Below are 27,182 nucleotides of genomic sequence, written 5' to 3'. Positions count from 1 at the left end.
TGCAGGTGCCTAGTCTCCAGAATCTGTAATGTGCAGAACTTAAGCCTTTCTTGGTAACACCACCCTTTGTTCCACTCACCAATCTCATTGCCCTTCTCTGTACTCGTTCCAGCAGCTCTACATATTTCCTAGAATGAGGCCTCCAGACCTGTATAAAGTACTCAAGGTACTGCCTTATTCAAGGGGACAATCACCTCCTTATCCCTGCTAGCAAAATTCCTGTATATCATTGACAAGACACCACGAGATACTCTTGCAGCCTGCACCTCCGTAGCCAAGTGGGCAGAAGCAGCAGTGTGTAGCACACGCTTCTTGATTAGACCGGGGTTCGAGCCCATGACCACTGAATACGGAGGATGCGGAAAGGTCAGGAAATGACCACCGCATATCCCCCGAGCAATATGGCTTTAGTTGATAATGCTCCTAAAAAACCAAATAATGACAACTCTTGCAGCCTGTCTGCACTGTTCAGAAAATTTCATATCTAACTGCACAATTACCCCAGGTCCTTTTCACTCTCCATGACCCTGAGTGTAGTACCCTCAGTTGATACATTTTTGTGGGTTACTGCTACCCATATGCTGTACTTTACACTTGTCTATGTTATACTTCAGTTGCCACCTCTCTGCCCACCTGCTGAACCTTTCCAGATCCTATTGCAGTAGCATGCTCTCATTACTATGATTAACAACCCTGCCAACCTTCATATCGTCTGCAAACTTAGACATTCTCTCTCTCTCTCTCTCTCTCTCTCTCTCTCTCTCTCTCTCTCTCTCTCTCTCTCTCTCAGGGTAACTCAGGAATTTTTTTTGGCAGCATAAGCTTCAGGCTTCCTAGCACCATATGGATAATAATAATAATAATAATAATAATTAACCCTAATAAACCTTCATCAATATCATACAGAAAACAACAATAGGCCCAACACCGAACCCCAGCGGACTCCACTAGTAACATTACTCCACGACAAGTGTGGTGTCTATTGATAACCACACTCTGTCTTTTCCCCCTCAACCATCCTTTTATCCATTGTAGCAATTCGTCCTAAATTCTATACTGCTCCAATTTGTATAGTAGTCTTCCATGTGCCACAGTATCAAAAACTTTCCTAAAATCAAAGTATACGGTATCAAAATTATTTTTTTGCATACAGTTCCTTTGTGACCACATCATGGTAGTCAACCAAATTTGTCAGAAAAGCCTTCAACTTAACAAATCCATGCTGTGTCTGAACTATAACTGAGTACTGTCTAGATGATCCTGCATTGCTTCCTTAACCAGTGACTCCATTATTTTCTCTGGAACAGAAGCTAAACTAACACGTCTGTAATTACTTGTGTCACCATTTGATCCTCCTTTGTGAATTGGGGACACATTTGCACTTCTACAGTCCATGGGGACCACCTCTGAGTCCAAGGAAGCTTTCATAATTCTAAGGGTTTGCTTACTTCCTTTGCTGCTTTATTTAATATAACTGAATAGATCACATCCACCCCAGGTGCCTTCCTTATGTTTAACTTCAACAATTTCTCCTTCAGTTTGCTCTCAGTTATTACAAAATCATTTAGCTCCCTGCCAGAGTTTGATAAGCTTCTGGCTTCCACTTCCCCACAGACCTCCTTGTGTGCAAATGTAGATGAAAATTACACATTCAATTTGTTAGCTACCAGAGGTTCATGAACAATCGAACCGTCAATGTCAAGTGGACCAATCTGATTCATCACCTTCCTTCTAGAGTTTACATAAGTAAAGAAGTCTTTACTGTTTTTCTTTGCATTATTTGCCAAAGATTTCTCGTAATCTGCCTTTGCTTGCCTAACATCCTTTGTGACTTGATTACAGACTATCTTATATCTACCATAGGAATCTGTCTTCTGATAATTTATATGCATCCCATGCATTTTTTTTTCTCTGCCACAAGTCTCATTAGGTCATCTGACATCCTTTAAGGCCCAAACCTTGAACAGGATTTCTTAGTTGGTATGAAAAGCCTAGTAGCTTCCAAGATGAATTCCTTGAATGATCCCTATTTAGAATTTGCTGTTGGTAACATTATCAGTTGGTCCCACTATATAGAATTTAAAAAATTACTAAAAACAAGCATTGTCTCCTCTTATGAAAAATGTATGTGAGATGCATCAACTACTTGAATGTTGTTTTCTATAGGTCAGATGCAAGGTAGGAGAACAAAACAAGAGCAAGGCTTTTGCACTTATATTGCAGCAGGTATGCCAGTACTTAGGATGTTAAAATGTTCATATCCATCATCATCAAATTTGTCAAACACAAGTAACTGTTACTCAAATTTAACAAATATATCTGACTTTTGTAATAAGTGGAATCATGGTATTTAACATTGATACCCTTATCGGTAAGGGTATCAATGTTAAATTTCAACTGTCACTTCTCAGCCCACCTGCCTAATTTTTCTGTCTTGCTGCAGTAGTATGCCCTACTTCCTTTCATTAATCACGCTACCAACCTTTGTATCATCTGAAAACTTAGATATTAAGCTTGATATGTCTTCATCAATGTTGTTAATAAATACTGTAAAGAGTAAGGAGACCCCATCACTGAACCAGAGGCTCCATTAATAACGTATTAAACCAAAAAGAATAGTGCTCCTTTACAACAACAACATCCTCTGTTTTCTGCCCCTCAACCATTTCTTTCTACATAGCAGTAACTTACCTAAATGCCACAGTGATCCAATTTGTACAGCAGCATTTTTGTAAGAAACGGTGTCAAAAAATTCAATGAAATTTAAATATATGATGTTAAAATTACTGTTTGCATCCACTTCCTTTGTAATTGCATCGCAGAAGTTAATCAGATTCACCCCATAACAAACTCATGCTGTGTTTTCCATATAATTCCATTCCTGTTAAGATGATCCTGCAATCTTTCTTTAATCACCAACACCATTATTTTCTCTGGAACAGAAGGCAAGCTTACAGGTCTATAATTGCTCATGTTGCCCTTTTATCCTCCTTTTTGAATAGGAGAGACATTTGCATACCTCAAATCTATGGGAACTTCCAATGAATCCAAGGATGCTCTCATAATTAGGGCTGAGGATTTGTTTGTGTCTTTTGCTGCTTCTTTAATATAACTAGATAGATCAGTATCGGTAAGGGTATCCAATCCAATGATGTGGTTACAAAGGAACTGAATGCAAAAAATAATTTTGATATCATATATTTAGATTTCAGGAAAGCTTTTGACACTGTTGCGCATGGAAGACTATTATACAAATTGGAGCAGAATGGTATTAAGTGTAAGTTGCTACAATGGATAAAAGGATGGTTGAGTGGGAGAAGGCAGAGGGTGGTAATTAATGGGTGGTGCTCTTCGTGGACTAATGTTATTAGTGGAGTCCCACAGGGTTCGGTGTTGGGTCCACTGTTGTTTTGTATATTTATCAATGATATTGATGAAGGTATATCAGGCTTAATGTCGAAGGTTACAGATGATACAAAGGTTGACAGGGTTGTTAATGACAGTAATGGTAGTGTGCTACTGCAACAGGATCTAGATAATTTGGGCAGATGGGCTAAGAAGTGGCAACTGAAGTTTAACCTTGACAAATGCAAAGTACTACATATGGGTAGAAGTAACCCCAGAGAAACGCAACCAACTGTGTGGTACTACACTTAAGGTGGTAGAAAATGAAAAAGACCTGGGAATAATTGTGCAGTCAGATATGAAGTTTTCTGAGCAATGCAGACAGGCTGCCAGGGCAGGTCATGGGGTTTTGTCAATGATATATAGGAATTTTTCTAGCAGGGAAAAGGAGGTGGTGATTGTCCCTCTGTATAAGGCAATGGTCAGGCCACGCCTTGAGTACTGCGTACAGGTCTGGAGGCCTCATTTTAGGAAGGATGTAGATTTGCTTGAGAGTGTACAGAGAAGGGCAAAAAGATTGGTGAGGGGAATGAAGGGATCCTCTTACCAAGAGAGGCTTAAGTTCTGCAAATTGCAGTGGCTGGAGACTAGGCACCTGCGCAGTGATCTCATTGAGGTGTATAAGGCCTTGAATGGGTTGAGCACGCTGAATTCTGATGGGATCCTTCCACTTGTTCAGATTATGAACCTAAGGGGGCATAAATTCAAATTAAGAAAAGACAGATGTAGAATAGATGTGTGGAAATTTGCCTTTAGCCAGCGGGTGGTTAATTGCTGGAACAAACTTCCATCTGTCGTTGTGGAAGTTGATAGGCTAAATAAATTTAAGGAGGAACTGGACAGGCATTTGGAAGGAATGGTGTGGTTTTTTTTGGCTGATGCTGCATAAGCTCATTCACTTGTTTTCTTGTACTACTACTACTATTACTACTTGTTTTACAAGTTTTGCAGCTGCAGCGAACAAAACGTTTTTTAGCTATATTTAGCCGCTTTCTTGACTAATTGTTATATAAAATTATTTTCTATAAGTAGCTTATAGACCTAGTCAAGATCCTTGGTTTATTCTGAATTGAGACAGCGAGATTTTGGAAGTTAATTAATACTTAATTAACTTAATTAAGTGTCCATAGATTTACCATTCATAACTTGCCGCCATTGTTATATACGATACAACGTTATATCCTGAACTAGATACCATTAGCATAGTATAGTATAGTATAGTATAGTATATAATATTATCAATTAATCAGTAAAATTTATTAATCTTGTTAAACTTCATTTTCAATTAAATTGTACTTTTTAACTAAATACATATAACAACTTTGATTTTACAAACATAACATAATTAATTAATACATAACTTGATACGGAAGTTATATAATGGAACTCGAAGATAATACTCAGTATGATACGTACTGAGTATTATCTACTGATACGATACTGAAAAAATATATATAGATATATAGTGTTATAACTGCATTAGGATACAAGTTTAGGGTTATAATTTTGAACTGAAATTAAAATTTTATTGAAATTGAATCGAAATCATGACTCAGACCAGAGCAGCAAAGCAAAAGGCTCAAGTTAAATGGAGTGCTGTGGCTCAGGGGAGAACTGGGGGTGGGGAGCAGTTGCCCTCTGAATCACAGCCTTTTAAATTGCACTGCTTGCTTGATGTTTACGGAGCAATCAGGAAAAGGACATGATATGGCCAAGGGGGATGTTTTTGTGTGTGCACGATGTACGGAGTGTGAGGAAATCAGACAAAAACTCAGCGATGTTATGGGCCTATATGAGAGCTTGAAGGACAGGGTGGATGCCCTCGAAGGATCTAAATTGAGGGGTCCATCAAGCTCTCAGCTGCCCACATCAACACCAGAGCTTGCACTTGATCATCACGCAACACAGCGGCAACCCACAAGGCAGAATGCACTGGTCCCACAGGAACTAGTAGTTGTTGGTGCCTCTATTGTCAGAGAAACGGGGAACATGGTATGTAAAAAGGATAGGTGAAACAGGACCAGGATATGTCTGCCAGGGGCAAAGGTTGATGATACTGTAGAGTGGATATCATCTTTTAGGGGCACAAAAGGTGATATCATTGTACACGCTGGCACTAATGATACTAAGAGTAGGAGATGGGCAGAATTACTTAACAAGTACAGGTCACTGTTGAAAAAAAGCTGTGAATTAGGGTTGAATTTGAAATTGTCTGCAATTCTGCTCACACAAAATAGGAGGTACAGTGGTACCTTGGTTTGCGAGCATAATTCGTTCCAGAAACGTGCTCGTAATCCAAAGCACTCGTATATCAAAGCGAATTTCCCCATAAGAAATAATGGAAACCTAGATGATTTGTTCCAAAACTCAAAAATATTCATATACTGTAAAAATGATTAATACAAAATACATACCTTTTTATATTTTTAATATTTAAATTTAATATACATAAAGCAATCGAATTTATTAATTATTGGGTAGGACGACTTTCACTGTCTCTAACGGAATCACTGCTATCTTTTTGTGCGACTTTAACAAGGAATCTTTCCAATGACACTTGCTTTTGCCTCCTTTTGAGGATTTCACGGAAATCAGATTCATCGCTCGCACTATTACAAAACGAGGAGGCACGCTTGATACACATAAACAAAGCTGCACGCGTGTAGCCCGGTGGGCCGGAGGCCGGTGTGATTTTGGCCATAAACCATAGTATGAGGCCACTATAAATTTTCCCGGGTAAGAATTTTTGACCCAGTCCGCTCTGTTTATCGATATTGCTTTTTTTTTTTTCTCTCTGAATCTGCAGTGTCTTCGCCAGGATGCTTACTTTTCACACCTTTTAATTATTTTACTAATTTTTAGGGAATAAAGCACAATTACAAAACGAGGAGGCACGCTTGATACACATAAACAAAGCTGCGCGTGTAGCAACTGAATAAACAACACCGTAAAGGCAGAGACAACTCTATTAACACCTCACATTTTACTAAAGCACATTTCTAGGGGTTACTACCATAAAACAATAAAAACAATTTCCTGTTGCGTTTCTGCGAGTGAATCTGTTATAAACTGGTAGTAAACTCGATCTAATTGCTTTTGCGATTATACCGATAGCTGGAATTGTGTTGGTTTTTACGTTATTATGGTGAAATGTGTTTCCCCTTCACTGATATAAAAAACCATAAATACATTTTCAAAATCTTCTCTTCATTCCTATCGGGTTGCGTTCGGTTGGGGGTGATTCTGCGTTCGACTGCCATTTCTTGTAAACACAAAGGCTAATTGTGCATAAGCGAATTCGGTTCGTGTTATATAAGATATCGTTCCCCTATTTATAAATCGTGTATGATCGAATTCGTGTAGTGTAAACACGTGTTATACGAGGTCTGACTGTACTCGTATTGCAAGACCTCGCTCGTTTATCAAGTTAAAATTTATTAAAAATTTTTGCTCGTCTTGCAAAACACTCGCATACCAAGTTACTCGTAATCCAAGGTACCACTGTATTATATGATGAGAGCGTTTTCAATCAATTCAGCCCTGGAGAGATTGTGCAAGGCTCAAGGGATAGAATTTTTCTCAGTATGGTCTGTGCTTGTTAACAGGAGAGACTGCTTATACAGGGATGGGATACACTTAAATAGAAAGGGTGCAAGAATATCTGCTGATGCTATCAAGGCAGTGTTAGGTGGGTTGGAAAACTGCTACCTTGGGGAGATACAAGGACTAATAGATTAACAGTAGCCACTGGCAGAGGTGAAAGTAATTCTTGCACTGCTTGTATTGGAATGAGCAGTATTAAGGAAAACAAGATGCAGGGTATGTCAGAGACTGCTGGGAGTCACTCCGGTACAAGTAAACACATGGTTTGTGTTAGGGTAGCAGAGAATAGGAACAGGTTCATGTGTACTTGCATCTACACCAATGCTAGGAGTCTGTTAATAAATTTGATGAATTTGAGGTATTGCTCAAAACATTAAAGGCAGATATTGGTGGGATATCAGAGATGTGGGGTCACAAATATATAAGGAAGGCAGAACTGGAATTTGGAGAGTACAATGTGTACACAAAACATAGACAGGATAGAAAGGGAGGAGGGGTTGTGCTATTAGTAAGAAACACACAAAATCCAAGGAAGTGAAGCCAATCGACATCGCTGGACAGTGCAGTCTTGAGTCAGTTTAGTGTGACATAAGCATTGGGAGATCAAAATTGAGAGTAGGAGTGTGTTATAGACCTAATGATTCTGATGAGTATAATAAGAAACTGTACAGGGAAGTAGAGTGGGCCAGTAAATGAGAGTCTTATAATGGGGGATTTTAATTTCCCAGATGTTGACTCCAATTTGTGGGTTGGTCACTTATACACTGGCAAGGCTTTTGTGGATTTATTGGATGATTGTTTTCTACATCATCATGTTCGGGAGGCAACTAGAGGGAGTATACTCTTGATCTGATTATCAGTAGTGATTCTTCATGCATTAAGAATCTGCAGATAAAGGAACCACTATGTGGCAGTGATCACAGTGTGCTGAAGTGCGATTTACTCAAAGAGGTAACTACCATCGGGAAGAGTTTTTGCTTTCTAAAGGAGACTATGGTGGTCTGAGATAGTATTTAAATTCTATACGGTGGGACCAACTGATGATGTTACCAACAGCAAATTCAAAATGGGAAGCATTCAAAGAATTTATCTTGGAAGCTACTAGGCTTTACATACCAACTAAGAAAAACAGCACTCATTGGGTGGGGGGAAAGGGGGGAGAAAATCGCAAACGTGGATGTTTCTCGCTAATCCTTGTTCATTATGTGTTATGCGCTTGCCATGGAAGGTTTCGTCGTTTGCTTTTGATTTATCTGCTTATAAATTGAATAAATTTATCAATTTATAAATTGATATGCTTACAAAAGTGATAAATCTACCGTTTTGCAGTGTAAAACAGACTTTTTCGAGTGTGTTAATGGAAGAAATTGACTTTATTGTGGACAAGTTCTTTCTAACCCGTACAAAAATATGGCTACGAATAACAAGGGAAATGTGATAATACCAAAGAAGGTGATGACATTAGTGAATAAAATTGAGTTAATAGATAAAATTTCTAATGGTGAAATTGTCTCCTCAGTGGCAAAACATTATAAAATCATTGAGTCAACGGTACAATCAATCAAGAAATCAGAAGAAAAAATCCGTCGTAGTGTCCGTGAAAACGCGCTAATTGCTTCAAAAATTTGCTCTGTAACTCGTGATGTTAAATTAGAAAAAATGGAAAAAACTTTAAATCTGTGGATAGAAGACTGAACTCAAAATAAAATTCCGTTAAGTTCACTCATCATTCGTGAAAATGCAAAACTCCTTTATCAACATGTTAGCGAAACTGGTTATAGCACTGGATAAGTTTTAGCTATAGCAAAGCCGCTGGATTGAAAGATTTGTTTGAAATTTCTAATAAATATTACATTTAATATTAAATTGTTTCTTATTTTCATTTCGATGCCTTATGCTTGCATTTCACTGATGTATTGTCTATGTACATAGTCATATTATAAAGGTACATATAATGCATACATAGACAAAATTTTAGACTAGTTTTTCTTATATATTTCGTACTTTGGAACGGAACCCCTTTATTACTATGGGAGCCATAACTCAGTATTCGCGTTTTCGGTATTCGCGGCATTTCTCAGGAACGTAACCCCCGCGAATAGTGGGGGTTTACTGTACATTATAACAGAATTCATTTAATCTTACCTTACATTCGATTATTCAGAAAATTTAGCTATCCAGAAGAGGTCTGGCATTAATTATTCTGGATAACTGAGGCTCTACTGTATTTGTATAAAATATATAGGCAAAGGGTGATATAGGTTAGGAATTACAATAGTATTTTTTTTAACACAATAGTTCTATCTGAAAAATTCTTCTGTTCCAACGTTCTGAAGTTACCAATTAGAGGATATTATTACTGGGTTGTTTAATTGTTAGGTTCATAAATTTCTTCTCTGTTTAGTTCTTTACCTCTTTACTTGAGAAGTACTTTGCAGTTGAGATTGCTATAGCACATGGCAACAGCAGGGTCGGGGGGGTTGTTTTGGTTTTTTTCATTTACTGGAGTATTGTAGTTGCTGAAAGTTGTGGTCTTGACAAATAAAATCCTTTTTCTTTCACAAAATGTTTCTTTTCATTCAACTTAATTTTATTTTACAAATTTTGCTCACTTCAAAAGCATGGGCTACAGAGGAGAGCATCAGCATTCTTTGTGGAGAGGGGCTACAGAGGAGAGCATCAGCATTTCATAAGTGCCTTCCAAATATTACTTCTAATTCAGTGCAGTACAGCGTATAAGAAATGCTACAAATATTTATGTCAAAGAATGCATGTAGACTAATTTTTTTTCAATGACATCCTGGGGTTCTGAAAAACATAGTTTAAGATTCACTATAACAGTAGAGCAGTATAGTTAGGATAGCATTTTTCCTTTAGTCTAATTAAACAGCTTTATTTTGAAAACTGAAGGGGGAAAAAAAAATTTAAATAATAATAGTCTAATTTTATATTTGGCTAAAAATCTCAATGCAGAATACCTGATTTGGATTTGGATCACTTTCATTCCAGTTGTGCATCATATTACCACTACTCATTTTCTTAAAAGGAAAGTGGAGCACAGAAGGTCTAATGCGATAAAACCAGCTGCGAAAAAGAGTAATACAATTAATATACAGTTTGCTGCAAACAACCGACATTTAAAATAATACACATATAAATATTTAGTCACTAAGACAGAAAAAAAAAAAAAAAAAATGAAGGCTCAAAAATGGGAATAACAGCCTTTTTTACAACTCTATAGGCACCTCCATAGGTGCCTATAGAGTGGACAGGAGCAGCAGTGTGTAGCACACGCTTCTTGATTAGACTGGGGTTCAAGCCCGTGACCACCGAATACAGAGTATGCAGAAAGGTCAGGGAATGACCACCGCATATCCCCAGAGCAATATGGCCTTAGTTGCTAATGCTCCTAAAAACCAAATAACAAACAAACAACTCTATGTATGAAAATGTGACAATACTAGTATTTTTTTTGCATACCAAATAGAATTCATCATGTGTAGACAATATGGTAACAGAGTACTCCTGGAAATTAGAAATTTTGAATACCACTTTAATTTCCTCTTTAATAATACAAAAGCAAGAGTAAAAGATGTATACATTGTTGTTGTTGTTGTTGTTATTTGGTTTTTAGGAGCATTAGCAACTAAGGCCATATTGCTCCACGGATATGCAGTGATCATTCCCTGACCTTTCTGCATCCTCCATATTTGGTGGCTCACGGGCTTGAACCCCGGTCTAATCAAGAAGCGTGTGCTATGCACTGCTGCTCCTGCCCACCTGGCTATGGAAGTGCCCAAGCTGTATACAGAATGCAGAATACACTACAATAGGCACTAGTAAGGTTTAGTATAGTAAGGGCCAAATGATGCAAAGGAGAAGACAACATTTTCTGCATCAGCTAAAAAATTAAATTAAACAGAATATTCATATTATTCCAATTCTCATAAGGTGGCACCCAATCTGCTCTGAATTCATCCAGACTCTCTACGTCTACCACACTAGGAGGCAACTTATTCCAGTGTTCAACAATCCCACTGCCCAAAGATAACCTTCATGAAATCGCATCTTTTGTTATCCCCTGAGATTTTATATTTGTGCCTCATGGCTCCTATCTCACCTACAAGGGAGAAGAGACCTTCCTCAATCATTTTACTCACCCCTTCAGTGGCTCATACATCTCAATCAGATCTCTCTTTAGATTTAGATTAGCTGTCAAACTTAGCAGTCCAAACTTAATTAGTCATTCTCCATGTGTACCAATTTGTACTAGTCACTAATCCAGTCATCCTTATTTGAACCCTCTGCAGAAGTCCTATGTCTTTTTTTTTGAGCAGAGGAGATTTAGACAAGGATAACCAGCTATCAAAAGTCTTATAAATGACAGACAGGACACCATGTGTCTTCCTAGAGGACTGTCAAAATGGCACGGAAAATTTCATGTCACACTGAAACATAACATCTAAGTCTTGTCTTGTCTTGGACCACTCTTAGCTGACCACCCCCTAGCTTATGTGTGATCCAGGACTAACATTCCTTAAATGCATAACTTTACATTTAGAAGCATTACATTTTGGTTGCCATTCTTTGGACCATATAGTCAATCAATCCAAGTCTTTTTTAACGGCTTGGCTCAAATTGTTAACCACCCTTCTGACCTTCAACTCATCGGCAAACTTTGACAACTGCCCTTGCATAACTTCGTCGATATCATTTATAAAATTAGAAATAGGAGAGGATCTAATGCTCAGCTCTGAGCGATCCACTTGTTACATATCTCATCTGAAGGCTGACATTTCTGAGACCCTCTGTCCCCTATTTTTTAGCCAATGTAGGATCTTACCAGTAACTCTAACTTCTTTGTTTTATAGAAGCCTGTATGTAAGATGGCATCAAAAGTTTCACTGAAATTTTAGTTAAATATACACTGGTGTTCAAAGAAAGTGCATCACCTAGGAATTTCACATTTCTAACTCTTTTTCAGGATGGCATGTTGCATTAATGACTAACATCACAAATAGAAATATAAACAAAAGATATTCATTAATAGTTAAGGCAAAACTAAGTAATATTTCACAAGTGCTATCAAAATATTCCAAAATGAGCATTTGCAACATTTATACAACAGTTTGGGTAAACACAACAATTATGGCTGAAGTTTTATCAGAAGCCCTCAATTTGCTTCAGTTTATCATTTTAAATGGAAAACAAATGAAAAGTTAACCAGGTGCAAACTAATATTTAGTTGAACTGCCTCTCGCCCGGATGACAGCAGCACACTGTCAAGGCACTGATAAGATCAATTTCTGAAGATAATCAACTGATAATTCATGGTTCCAAACACGAATTATGGCTTCCTGAAGTTCACAAACAGTCTTTGATTTCTTTCTGGCAACTGCAGATTCCACACGATGCCAACAGTTCTCTATAGGATTTAGGTCTGGGCTCTTTCCTGGCCAGCTAAGAGTTGTAATGGACTGTTCTTCCAACCATTCTGCATCTTTCAGAGTCATCCTGAAAGATGCAGTTACTTGGCAGATTGAAATGGTCACTAATGGTTGGCAGCAATTTACCTTCCAACATAGCCAGGTATTTATTGGCATTTATGGAAACATTAATAAACTGCATGTGACCTATTCCGCGATAGGAAATGCATCCCCCATATCATTTGGCTGGTAGGGAATTTCACTGTAAATACCATACAGTCAGGATGGTACTTTTCATCAAGTCTACAGAGAATTCCCAAGGTAGAATGCGCTGGCCCCAAAGGAACTAGTTGCTGTTGGTGACTATTGTCAGGGAAATGGGGAACATATTGTGCAAATAGGATAGGTGGAATAGGACCAGGGTATGTCTGCCAGGGGCAAAGGTTGATAATGTTGTAGAACAGATATCATCTTTTAGGGGCAAAAAGGGTGATATTATTTTACATGTTGCCACTAATGATATTATGAGTAGGAGCCAAGCAGAATTACTTAACAAGTAGAGATCAATGTTGAAAAAAAGCCATGAGTTAGGGTTGAATTTGAAAGTGTCTGCAATTCGGCCCAGACACAATAGGAGGGAGGATATGATGAGAGCCTTGTTGATCAATTCAGCTCTAGAGAGATTGTGCAAGGCTCAAGGGGTAGAATTTTTCTCAGCCTGGTCCGTGCTTGTTAACAGGAGAGACTGCTTCTACAGGGATGGGATACACTTAAATAGAAAGGGTGCAAGAAAATTTGATGAGGCAGAGTTAGGTGGGTCAGAAAACTGCTAGCTTGGAAGGATACATGGATTAATATAGATTAACAGTAGCTGCTGGCAGGGGTGAAAGTAATTCTTGCACTGTTTCTATTGAAATGCAATTGAGCAGCAGCCTGGAAAGCAAGGCAATGCGAATTTTCAGGACTGCTGGGAGTCATAGTGGAACAAGTCTGCCAGGGGCAAAGGTTGATAATGTTGTAGAGCAGATATCATATTTTGGGGGCAAAAAAGTGAGAAAAGACATGAGCTGTATAAGGGTAACTAAGAGTAGAAACAGGTGCATGTATACTTGCATGTACACCAATGCTAGAAGTACAGTTAATAAATTTAATGAACTTGAAGTGCTAGTCAAGACATCAAAGGCAGATATTGTTGGGATATCAGAGACATGGTGTCACACAGACATAAGCAGTGCAGAATTGGAATTTGGGGAATACAGTGTGTACAGAAAGGATAGACAGGACAGGAAAGGAGAAGGGGTTATGCTGTTAGTTAAGAAACATAAAATCCAAAGAAGTACATCCAGTCGACATGGCTGGACAGTGCAGTGTCGAGTCAGTTTGGTGTGACATATGCACTGGGAAAGAAAAATTGAGAGTAGGGATGTGTTATAGGCCTAATGACTCTGATGAGGTATAATAATAAACTGTTGTACAGAGAAACAGACTGGGGCCAGGAAATCAGAGTGTCTTATAATGGAGGATTTTAATTTCCCAGATATTGACTGAAATTTGTGGGTTGGTCACACGCTAGCAAGACTTTTGTGGATGATTGTTTTCTACAGCAGCATGTTCAGGAGGCAAATAGAGGGAGTAATACTCTTGATCTGATTTTCAGTAGTGATTCTTCATGCATTAAGAATCTGCAGATAAAAAAACCACTAGGTGGCAGTGATCACAGTGTGCTGAAGTGGGATTTAAAGAGGTAACTACCATCAGGGGGTAAAGGGAAGGGATTTTGCTTTCGTAAAGGTGACTAAGGTGGTCTGAGACAATTTTTAAATTCTATACTGTGTCACCAACTAATGATGTTACCAAATGCAAATTTAAAATGGTAAGCATTCAAAGAATTAATCTTGGAAGCTACTAGGCTTTTCATACCAACTAAGAAATATTGTTCAAGATTTAGGCCTAAATGGATGTCAGATACATTAATTAGACATGTGGCAGAGAAGAAAAATGCACGGGATACATATAAATTAACAGGTGACACAGAAGCCTATGATAGATATAAGCTGGTCTGTAACCAAGTCACAAAGGAGGTTAGGCAGGCAAAGACAGATTACAAGAAATCTTTGGAAAAGGATTCAAAGAAAAATAACAAAGACTTCTTTACTTATGTAAACTCTAGAAGGAAGGGGATGAATCAGATTGGTCCACTTGATATCGATGGTTCAACTGTTGATGATTCTGCTCACCTGGCTAACAAACTAAATGAATATTTGCATCTATATTCATACATAAGGAGTTAAAATGAAGGGGAAAGCCAGAGGTGAATTAAACTCTGGCAGCAAGCTAGATAATCTTGTAATAACTGAGAGTAAATTGGAGGAGAAATTGTTGAAGATAAACATAAGAAAATCACCTGGGGTGGATGGAATCTATCTAGTTATATTAAAGGAGGCAGCAAAGAAAGTAAGCAAATTCTTAGCCATTATTATCAGAGCTTCCTTTGACTAAGGAGAGGTACCCCTGGACTGGAAATGTGCAAATGTTACCCCAATCCACAAAGAAGGATCAGAGGGAGACACAGGCAATTACAGACCTGTTAGTTTAACTTCTTTTCCAGGGAAATTAATTGAGACATTGGTTAAAGACGCACTGCAGGATCATCTAGACAAGTCTTCTGTTACAGCTTGGACACAGCATGGGTTAGTTAAGGGGAAGTCTTGTCTAACCAATTTGATTGGATAGTATGATGTAGTCACAAAGAAACTGGATGCAGGGATAACTTTGATATCATATATTTGGATCTTTTAAAGACTTTTGATACTGCACATGGAAGACTGCTACACAAATTGGAGCAGTGTGGCATTTGAGGAAAATTGCTGCTATGGATAAAGGGATGGTTGAGTATGAGAAGACAGAGGGTGGTAATGAATGGACACTGTTCTTCATGGACTAATGTTATTAGTGGAGTCCCTCAGGGCTCAGTGTTGGGTCCATTGTTGTTTTCTGTATTCATTAATGATATTGATGATGTATATCAAGCTTAATGTCCAGGTTTGCAAATGATACAATGGTCGGCAGAGTTGTTAATGACAGTACGCTTCTGCTGCTACAACAGGATCTAGAAAAGTTGAGCAGATGGGCTGAGAGGTGGCAACTGAAGTTTTACATTGACAAATGTAAAGTACTGCATATAGGAAGCAGTAACCCCAGAGTAACGTATCAACTGTGTGGTACTTCACTGACAGTGGTAGAGAGTGAAAAGGACCTGGGGGTAATTATGCAGGCAGATCTGATTATCTGAGGACTGCAGACGGTCTGAAAGAGTAACTAATGGTGTCTTGTGAATGATATACAGGAATTTTTCTAGCAGGGATAAGGAAGTGATTATCCCCTTGTATAAGGCAATGGTCAGGCCACACCTTGAGTACTGTATACAGGTCTAGAGGCTTATTTTAAGAAGAATGTAGAGCTGTTGAAACGAGTACAGAGAAATGCAATAAGATTAGTGAATGGAACAAAGGGTTGCTCTTATGAAGAAAGGCTTAAATTTTGCAAATTACAGTGCCTGGAGACCAGGCACCTGCAAGGTGATCCGATTGAGGTGTATAAAGCCTTGAATGTTTTGAGCATGCTCAATTCTGATGGGATTCTTCCTCTTGCTCAGAACAATTGCCCGAGAGGGCATAAATTCAAATTGAGGAAAGATAGTTGTAGGATAGATATGTGGAAGTTTGCCTTTAGCCAGCAGGTGATTGATTGGTGGAACTTCCATCTGTTATTGTAGAAGTTGATAGCTTAAACAGATTCGAGGCAGAACTAGAAAAAACATTTGGAGTGAGTGGATGGGTGAAATGAGAATGGTGTGTGTGTGTGTTTTTGGCTAATGCTATATAAGCTTGCTTTCTTTCATCATGTGCCCTTGCCAATGCTATAGGATTCAGGTCCGGGATGTTTCCTGGCCAGCTAAGAGTTGTAATGGACCATTTTTCCAACCATTTTTTCACCTGTAACAAATGTAAACACATTACTGTCGAACCTCTAATGCAGAAATGAAGTTAAAGTAACTACAGAAGTGCCTATTTACACTTTTTGCTCGATGCCAAGGAGCAGAGTTGTCCTGAAAGATGTAGTTACTTGGCAAGTTGAAATGGTCTCTAATGGTTGGCAGCAATTTGCCTTCCAACATAGACAGGTATCCATTGGCATTTATGGAACCTTTTATAAACTGCAGGTGACCTACTCCGCAATAAATGCACCCCCATATCATTTGGGTGGTAGGGAATTGATTTGCCAAATCAAGACAAATGATTTGCCGTAGTGAAATCTACGGCAAATCATTTGTCTCCCATCAGAGCCATGCAGATTGAATTTCTTCTCATCCGAGAAAATAAATGACTTCCACTACTCAGGGGTCCATTTGACATGCTCTTTACATCAAATTAATCAAGCCTTTTCATTTTTTGTGTGAGGAGGAGCTTTTTCTTAGGACAATGGGCTACAAGTCCATTTTTGAAGAAGCATCTTCTGACTGTTACTGCACTTGCTACCACTCCTGTATGTGCTTCCCATTCTCTTTTCAGCTCAGACGAAGAAGCTTTATGGTTTTTAAGGCATAAATGCTTCAAAATGTTGTCCTGTTTGGCATAGAGACGCGTTTGCATCCAGTTCCTTTTTTCCTATCAGCAGAACCAGTATTCTTGAGTTTGGAAAGAAATCTACTCACTGTTGACTGATTACACGACACTCTATAAGCAATATGACAGGAAGAACATCCTTCCTCACATAAATCAACAATAGCACTCTTTCTTTGTGGCGTCAACTGCATGTAACTCGCCATCCTGACACAAGCAAGGAATGACTGTAACTCTTGCAGAGCATGCTTATATAGCTGAAAGTAACAGCTGATGCAATACTATGTAATCGCCTACATGTGTCAATCTTATCTGATGCAATCTGTAAGAAATATTGCCATATACTTACATTATTTGACGACAATTACAATTTTAAGGGGTGATGCACTTTCTTTGAACACCAGTGTATACGTATATATGATGTTACAATTGTTACCTACATATAACTGTTTAATGAGTAAATCATAATTAATTTACCAGAATGGTCAAGCATGACTTTTCCTTCTATGCTGTGATCTATTTGAGATAATATTTTTTGCTAAAATGATCCTAAATCACATCACCACAAACTCTCTGATCTTCCTACACTCATTAGCCTACAGTTACTCAACTCCTCCTCTTTGACATCGTCTTTGTGGACTGTGGAGACAACAGCACTTCTTCAGTCCAAGAGGGAATTTACCTGCAGCGTAATAGCATTCTCATTAACATTTCCAATGGTTTGGTTAACCCAAATTAACCCCTAAAACTCTGTCCTCCTTCAAACATAGCAGCTTTTTTTAAAAATACTGCCGAGATGAGATCATTACACCGCTTATTTTGAAGCTGTTGTTGTTATTTGGTTTTTAGGAGCAGTAGCAACTAAGGCCATATTGCTCCGGTGCGGTGGTCATTCCCTGACCTTTCCGCATCCTCCGTATTTGGTGGTGACGGGCTCGAACCCCGGTCTAATCAAGAAGCGTGTGCTACGCACTGCTGCTCCTTCCCACCTGGCTACGGAGGCGCCGTATTTTGAAGCAATCTGATGCCTTAAACTAGTAGTTCCCAACCTTGAGGACCTTGCCAGACTTCCAGGGGAAGTCTGGCAAGGTCCTCAGGTACCCCCAAAGATTACTGTAGTCATAGAACACTAAGAAAGGGGCATTTTTAGTTTTTTACATGTGAGTACTGTATTTTAGTGGAACCAAAAAATAATTGCTACACTTAAAATTTTAAATTTAAAAAAAATTTAAGTATTATTAAGACTCCAAATTAAAAAATAAAAAATACACTTACTCAGTTAATACAATAAGGGACCTGCTGTGACAGATTTTCAGTGATTTTTCTGAAATTAGGTGTCGAAGTGATAACTGACAGCAAATGTTTCCTGAAGCATTAAATCTGTTTCTCTTTTTTGATTTTGTGTCACAATATTTGGCAAACCCACGTTCCAATAAATAAGTTGTCACGAATGGTAAAAGCTTACAAACTGCTTTGTCTGCTATATTAGGGAAAAAAGTGTCCAACAAACCAGCCCAGAACAAAGACAGAGGAACACTAAAAAACTTTTCTTGGAGTGATGTGTCATAAGAGATATCGATCAGTTCTTCTTCTTCTTTAAGCCGACGGGGCTAGCCGAGTGGGTAAAGTACCTGCCCGGCAACCCAAAGGTTGCGGGTTCGATTCCCGCCTCGGGCTTGGATCAAAGTACTGCAAAAACCTTGGGAGGTGCAATATGGCCACAGAAGCCGATGCGCCAACAACTACCAAATTAAAAAAAAAAAAAAAAAAATCTTCTTCTTTAGTGGATAGAACAGAGGAGTTCCAGTTTTAAAAGAAAGAGTTAGTTATACATCTGTAATTTTCAATGCCTATATTTACAAGAAAATATTCTTCAAAACAGATCGATGACTGTGTGGACTGTGTCAGACTTACAGAAAGCAATAATTGCTTTCTGTAAGTCTGACTCTGCGAAGATATTTTTTTCAACAAGACATATAGTAAAAGTGTACAATCATATTTTTCTGCTTCAGCTCTCTTTCTTCAAAGAATAATTTTATCTTTGAATGCAAAAAGATTTTATTATTAGCCATGAAAAGTATCATGTTTTTATCTTTAAGTGATAGATTCAGTTTGTCAAATATATCAGCAAGATATTTTTTCAACAAGACATGCAGTAAAAGTATCGAAATCATATTGTTCTGCTTCAGCTCTCTTTCTTCAAAGAATAATTTATCTTTGAACTCAGGTATTTTATCATTAACCAAGAAAAGTGTTGTGTTCTTACCTTGCAGTGATAGATTCAGTGCATTCAAATTTGTCAAATATATCAACAATGTATGCAACCACTTGTGAATTAGCATTAGCATTAGTAGAGGCATTTGATGCAAGAAAGCAAGCTTATGCAGCATCAGCCAAAAAAAAAAAAAAAAAAAAAAAAAGTAACATAAATAAATAAAAATAACCACTTCCACTTCACCCCTCTGTTCGTTCGAAATACCTGTCCAGCTGAGCCTTAAACTTATTTAGGCTATCAACTTCCACGACAAGGGATGGAAGTCTGTTCCACCCACCAACCACCCGCTGGCTAAAGGCAAATTTCCGCACATCTATCCTACATCTGTCTTTCCTCAATTTGAATTTATGCCCTCTCAGGTGATTTTTCTGAGCTAGAGGAAGAATCCCATCAGCATTGAGCATGCTCAAACCATTCAAGGCATTGTACACCTCTATCAGATCACCCCGCTGGTGCCTAGTTTCCAGACACTGTAATTTGCAAAACTTAAGCCTTTCTTCGTAAGAGAACCCCTTTGTCCCATTCACCAATCTAGTTGCCCTTCTCTGTACTCGTTCCAGCAGCTCTACATCCTTCCTGAAATGAGGCCTCCAGGCCTGTATACAGTACTCTAGGTGTGGCCTGACCATTGCCTTATACAAGGGAATAATCACCTCCTTATGCCTGCTAGAAAAATTCCTATATATCATTGACAATACACCATGAGCTACTCTTGCAGCTCGTCTGCACTGCTCAGAGAACTTCATATCTGCCTGCACCACCACCCCCAGGTCCCTTTCATTCTCTACCACTGTCAGTGTAGTACCACAGAGTTGATACGTTGCTCTGGGGTTGCTGTTTCCCATATGTAGTACTTTACATTTGTCAATGTTAAACTTCATTTGCCACCTCGAAGCCCATCTGCTCAACCTTTCCAAATCCTGTTGCAGCAGCATAGTGTCAGTAGTGTCCTTGACAACCCTGCCAACCTTCGTATCGTCTGCAAACTTGGACATTAAGCCTGATATACCATCATCAATATCATTTATAAATACAGAAAACAATAAAGGCCCCAATACTGAACCCTGAGGGACTCCACTAATAACATTAGTCCACGATGAGCAGTGTCCATTGATTACCACTCTCTGTCTTCTCCCCCTCAACCACCCCATTATCCATAGCAGCAACTTGCCTCCAATGCCACACTGCTCCAATTTGTGCAGCAGTCTTCCACGTGCAACAGTATCAAAAGCCTTTCTAAGATCCAAGTATATAATATCAAAGTTATTCCCTGCATCCAGTTCTTTTGTGACTGCATCATAGTATCCAATCAAATTGGTCAGGCAAGACTTCCCCTTAACAAAACCATGCTGTGTCCTAGCTATAACTGAAGTCTTGTCTAGATGATCCTGCAGTGCTTCTTTCACCAGTGCCTCCATTAATTTTCCGGGAACAGAAGTTAAACTCACAGGTCTATAATTACTTGTGTCAGCCTTTGATCCCCCTTTGTGAATTGGGGTCACATTTGCACATCTCCAGTCAATGGGTACCTCCCCTGAGTCCAAGGAAGCTCTCATAATTATGGCTAAGGGTTTGCTTACCTCCTTTGCTGCCTCCTTTAATATAACTGGATAGATCCCATCCACCCCAGGTGCCTTTCTTGTGTTTATCTTCAACAATTTCTCCTCCACTTTGCTCTCAGTTATTACAAGATTCTCTAGCTTACTGCTAGAGTTGAATACACCTCTGGCATTCCCCTCGCTGAATAACTCCTCATGTGTGAATGTCGATGCAAAATATTCATTTAGTTTGTTAGCTACCCGAGCAGGGTCATCAACAGTTGACCCATCGATCTCAAGTGGACCAATCTGATTCATCCCCTTCCTTCTAGAGTTTACATAAGTAAAGAACTCTTTGCTGTTTTTCTTCGCATCCCTTGCCAAGGATCTCTCGTAATCTGCCTTCGCCTGCCTAACCTCCTTTGTAACTTGGTTACAGATCAACTTGTATCTATCATAGGCGTCCGTGTCACGTGTTAATTTGTATGTATCCCATGCATTTTTCTTCTCTGCCATATGCCTCATTAGTTCATCTGACAACCATTTAGGCCTAAACCTTGAACAATATTTCTTAGTTGGTATGTAAAGCCTAGTAGCTTTCACGATAAGTTCTTTGAATGCTTCCCATTTTGAATTTGTTGTTGGCAATATCATCAGTTGATCCCACTGTATAGAATTTAAATACTGTCTCAGTCCATTGTAGTCGCCTTTATGAAAGCAATACCCCTTCCCTTTACCCCTAATGGTAGTTACCTCTTTGAGTAACTCCCACTTCAGCACACTGTGATCACTGCCACCAAGTGGTTCATTTATCTGCAGATTCTTAATGCACGAAGAATCACTACTGATAATCAAATCAAGAGTATTACTCCCTCTAGTTGCCTCCCGAACATGCTGATGTAGAAAACAATCATCCAATAAATCCACAAAAGCCTTGCTACTGTGTGAGTGACCAGCCCCCAAATTCCAGTCAATATCTGGGAAATTAAAATCCCCCATTATAAGACTCTCTGATTTACTGGCCCACTCTATTTCTCCGAACAGTTTCTTATTATACTCATCAGAGTCATTAGGCCTATAGCACACTCCTACTCTCAATTTTGATCTCCCAATGCTTATGTCACACCAAACTGACTCGACACTGCACTGTCCAGCGATGTCGACTGGCTTCACTTCCTTGGATTTTATGTGTTTTTTAACTAATAGCATAACCCCTCCTCCCTTCCTATCTTGTCTATCCTTTCTGTAGACATTGTACTCCCCAAATTCCAGTTCTGCATTTCTTATATCTGTGTGACACCACGTCTCTGAAATCCCCACAATATCTGCCTTTGATGTTTTGAGCAATACCTCAAATTCATCAAATTTATTTACTAAACTCCTAGCATTGGTGTACACACAAGTATACATGCACCTGTTCTTTTTCTTAGCTACCCTAACACAACCCATGTGTTTACTTGTACCCCAATGATTCCCAGCAGTCTCTGAAATATCCTGCATCTTATTTTCCAGGCTGCGGCTCATTCCAATAGAAGCAGTGCAAGAATCACTTTCACCTCTGCCAGTGGCTACTGTTAATCTATTAGTCCTTGTATCCCCCCAATCTAGCAGTTTTCCGACCCACCTAACATTGCCTCGATAGCATCAGCAAACATTCTTGCACCCTTTCTATTTAAGTGTATCCCATCCCTGTAGAAGCAGTCTCTCCTGTTAACAAGTACAGACCAGGCTGAAAAAAATTCTACCCCTTGAGCCCTGCACAATCTTTCCAGGGCCGAATTGATTGACAGGGCTTATAATCACTAGACATAAAGAAGAGAATCTGTACAATTTTTCTTGTGGCGTCAACTTTACGAACATTAAGAAACATTGTAATTTCATAGCATAATTCAGATAATCTCATCAGCACTTTACCTTGACTCAGCCCAAATGCTCTGGTGTAAAAAAGTAAGCCATCATATCACTGCCCATTTCCTTGCAAATCTTCTGGAAAAGCCTTATATTTAATTGACTACTAGATTTCATATAATTGACAATTTCTATTAGAGTCTTAAAAATAACTTTCAGTTTTGCAGGAATGCTTTTCAGAGCTAAATTTTCCCTGTGGAGTACACAGTGACTACTTTAACAGGAAAGGTGTACTACTGCTTTGATTCTCATAACAACACCTGAACTGGAATCCTGCATAGTCTTGGCACACCATCAGTGCAGACGTCAATACACTTATTCCAGTTGCATTCATTGAGCACAAAAAAAAAAAAAAAATGTCAATTTTTTCAAAAACATCAGCTCTGTTGTAGTAGTTTCCAAATCATTACAGATAAGCATGTCTTCGCACAGCTCACCATTATACAGGTATTGAACAAAATTGAATATCCCCTTGTATAAGGCAATGATCAGGCCACACCTTGAGTACTGTATACAGGGCTGGAGGCCTCATTTTAGGAAGGATGTAGAATAGTTAGAACGAGTACAGAGAATGGCAACAAGATTGGTGAGAGGAACAAAGGGGTGCACTTATGAAGAAAGACTTAAGTTCTGCAAGTTGCAGCATTGGGAGATTAGGCACCTGCAAGGTGATCTGTTCGAGGTGTATAAGGCCTTGAATGATTTGAGCAGGCTCAATGCTAACAAGATACTTGCTCAGATTAAGAACCTGAGGGGACATAGAATCAAATTGAGGAAAGACAGTTGTAGAATAGATGTGCAGAAGTTTGCTGTTAGCCAGCGGTGGTTGATTGCTGGAACAGACTTCCATCTGTTGTTGTGGAAGTTGATAGCTTAAATGAATTTAAAGCTGAACTGGACAAACATCTGAAGTGACCGGATGGGTGAAATGGGAAGTTTTTTTTTTTTTTTTTGGCTGATGCTGTATAAGCTTGCTTTCTTGCATCATATTGTTGTTGTTTGGTTTTTAGGAGCATTAGCAACTAAGGCCATATTGCTCCGGGATATGCGGTCGTCATTCCCTGACCTTTCCGCATCCTCCGTATTTGGTGGTGACGGGCTCGAACCCCGGTCTAATCAAGAAGCGTGTGCTACGCACTGCTGCTCCTTCCCACCTGGCTACGGAGGCGCCCCTTGCATCATATGCCTCAACTAATGGTAATGCTAATGCTAAAAACAGCTGGGCTACTGACATCCGTACCCCCATCAAGTTGCAAGGTAAAATAAGGCACCAACTTAAGTCTACAAATGAGTTCATTGAGAAGACTGGCTGAGCAAAGTAAAATTCTTCTTTTTATAGTGTCATTATAGAGCGGCATCTGTTTAATTTTTTCTGATTCACTGGGGTCTGAATATTGTCTCACGTAGGTCAATAGTGCATGGCATTATCAAATTTTCACCAAGAAATTTGCTTTTACTTCAAAATCAAGGCTTTTTCTTTACAAGCAATATGATAGCTCACTTTCAGTGAGGCTTATAATAATTCTTTTTTATGACTAACAAATATAGATTTCGCCAACAAAGTCTTTTTTTGTAATACTCCTTTTTTTCTTCAAAATAAGCAATAGAATTACCATTGAAGTCTCGATGATTTCTTTCAAAATGTCTCATCATGAGAGGGTTTCATACAGTTATTGCTGAGTTTCTGTTCACATATTAAACACAGAGGGATTAGACTGCTCATTACACAATAATATAAGTCATATTATAAATATTAATTTGAATAATGTCATTTTTTTTAGTTCTTATCTGGAGCTGATTTGCTCATAGGTGAATGGCCATGATTACATTCACTATGTGGTCTGTCATATTGAGGGTGTTCTTGATTTGTCTTCGCATCTTTTCTCAGAATATAGAATCTATAGAATCTAACTTTCTCTTTGTGTAATGAATCTTTCTCTTTGTTACTCTCACTTAAAATTTATCCACAATTGGACAAAGTGAAACAAAAATTAAAAATAATTACGCAGAAAAACCACCAACGTTCAAGCACAAACTCACAAAACAAAGCATTTTGTTATGTACAACAATGAACTTATAACTTTCAAGCATAAAGGTATAGCCTAATACACACAACTTGGTATTATTGCTGCATCACTGGTGAATTGGAGTAGGATTGTTATTGTATTTAACTTCTCATTTAGAATTAGAAGCGTAGTTATTATTTGGGATTCTCTGATTACGTTGGCAAATTTGTTTGTTACTTATTATTTATAATTGCGATCCACATTCAACTTCTGCCGTCATTATTTTGTATCAATAAGAATGTTTGAATTTTAATTATATACAGGAGTTCCTCATTATTCGAGGATAACTGGTTCCAGAAAATTCCACTTAAAACAGAGACCAAATTTTCATAATGTGTATTATGTACTTGTATATATTACATATAGGTGTAAATACACCATAGTATAGCTGTTAAATTAAAACTACAATCATAGTGTAAAGGCATCATTTCAATTATATCTCATATTGTGATCATCATCCTTCACAAGTTGCCATGTGAAGGATGGCAACTCGATTCACTATCTCAAATAAGTAACGCTTCACTAATAGAGAAGACTATCGTTACTTATTCTCAGCGGACACCACCACCCAGACGGTACCATTTCAAAGCTTTTTGGCCTTTCATTGGTGGGTGGGCAGGTACCCGGTATTGCAGGGTACCAAGAATAAGTAACAATAATCTTCTCTATTAATGAAGTGTTACTTATTCGAGGTAGTGCAATACGTGGCAACTCGTTGTGAAGGATGATCACAATATGAGATATAATTGAAACAGTGCCTTTGCACTACGATTGTAGTTTTCATTTAAGAGCTATACTATGGTGTATCTACACCTATATTTAATAGTATAATCTTAAGCTCTTATAGTATTATGCCTTGTTGCATTTATTTATAGTACTTGTACATAGTAAAAAATGGATTGAAGGAACTAAAAAATGAGACAATTATTTTATTAGACATTTTTTATTATAATATATTGAACAATGTAAGGTTAAGTAGAGTTTATTGAAGTTACACTATTTTTCAGTTTAATGGATAAAGAATGAATATAGAGTTGTTATTGTTTTTTTGTTTTTTTTTTGCCATATTATTTCAGATAAAATTGGGCTGTACCATTTAGTTATGTCTTTAACTTTGCGCTCAACTTCTGTTGCACGATCATGAAGAGGGTCATTCTCACAAAAATATTCAAGTGCTTGATCAATTTTCTCAAGGGCTTCCTTTAATTCTTTAATTTTCAAATCCTGATAACTGCAAGGACTCAAATAATGAATACTTGGATACTGTGGACCCTTGTGTTAACTTATAACGTAAACTCCATAGCATAACAAGTTTATAATGTATAACTGCATTATGTATATTTGTTTTATGTAGTACTTTTAATTATGTTTAATTTCAATGAGAATCATGCTCGGACCAGAGCAGCAAAGCAAAGGGCTCAAGCTAGTCAGAGTGCCGTGACTATGGGAAGAACTGAGGAGGGCAGGGCAGGGCAGTTGTAATCCAAATCATGGCCTTATGAAATGCATGGCTTGTTTGATGTTTGCAGAGCTTTCAGAACCATGACATGATACTGCAGGGGGATGTCTTTGTGTGTGCTCAATGTAAGGAGTGTAAGGATTTAAAAAAAAAAAGGATATTAGGCCCCAACTCAGCATTGTTATGAACCCTTATGAGAGCTTGAAGAACACAGTGGATGCTCTCAAAGGAATTATATTGGGCCCATCAAGGTCTCAATACTAGAGCATGCACTTGATCATCAAGCAACAGAGCAACAACCCCCAAGACAGAATGCACTGTCCCATAGGAGCTAGCTGTTTGTTGGTGACTCTATTGTCATGGAATGGGAAATATAACATGCAAAAAAGATAGTTGGAATAGGACCAAGATATGTCTGACACGGGCAAAAGCATGTTGATGTTGTAAAGCAGATATTGTATTTTAAGGGCACAAAAGGTGATAACTGTTGTACACATTAGCACTAATGACAGTAGGAGTAGGAGATCTGCAGACTTACTTAACAAGTAGAGGGCAATGTTGGAAAAACGTCACGAATTAGGGTTAAATTTTGTGGTGAGCTGTGAATATTTTAACAATGGGCTCATAGTTTTTCCGACTTTCTACCCAGTAAATGTGATCAGTCATGGAAGTGACGTCATCCGCGGCTTCCACCAGAGGCGCTTCCCATGCTCGCACTACTAGTAGTGTGATTAGAGCGCTTGATGCATTTTTCGTGACCGGCATGATATCTCGAGTCAGGGGTGGAGTTAGGGGGGTGGACAGATGCGGCTTATTACCCCCTTAACCATGCATATAAGTGAATGTGTAAAACGTTGATAGATCTGTCTAAAAAAAAAAA

At 38.4% G+C, this 27,182-nt stretch overlaps 1 protein-coding gene across 3 annotated transcripts in view; it reads right to left on the bottom strand.

The window, feature by feature from the left end:
* hgo (homogentisate 1,2-dioxygenase) overlaps window positions 1–27,182 on the bottom strand; it is a 431,143-nt gene that overhangs the window by 279,216 nt on the left and 124,745 nt on the right. Inside the window, exon 4 of one of the 3 annotated variants that reach the window (XM_090379845.1) lies at window positions 9,987–10,092. The exons of 1 other annotated variant lie outside the window; for it this stretch is intronic. In XM_090379845.1, the coding sequence (XP_090235971.1) occupies window positions 9,987–10,092 (106 nt within the window). The remainder of the gene's footprint in view (window positions 1–9,986; window positions 10,093–27,182) is intronic. One more of the 3 variants, XM_090379846.1, reaches the window with a different exon arrangement.

This window comes from Mastigoproctus giganteus, chromosome 8, assembly GCF_048544385.1.
Source record: "Mastigoproctus giganteus isolate SK-2022 chromosome 8, ASM4854438v1, whole genome shotgun sequence".
Classification (NCBI taxonomy): Eukaryota; Metazoa; Arthropoda; class Arachnida; order Uropygi; family Thelyphonidae; genus Mastigoproctus; species Mastigoproctus giganteus.
Note: the sequence above shows the minus strand (reverse complement) of the source record. Positions and strands in the feature narration are given on the sequence as shown.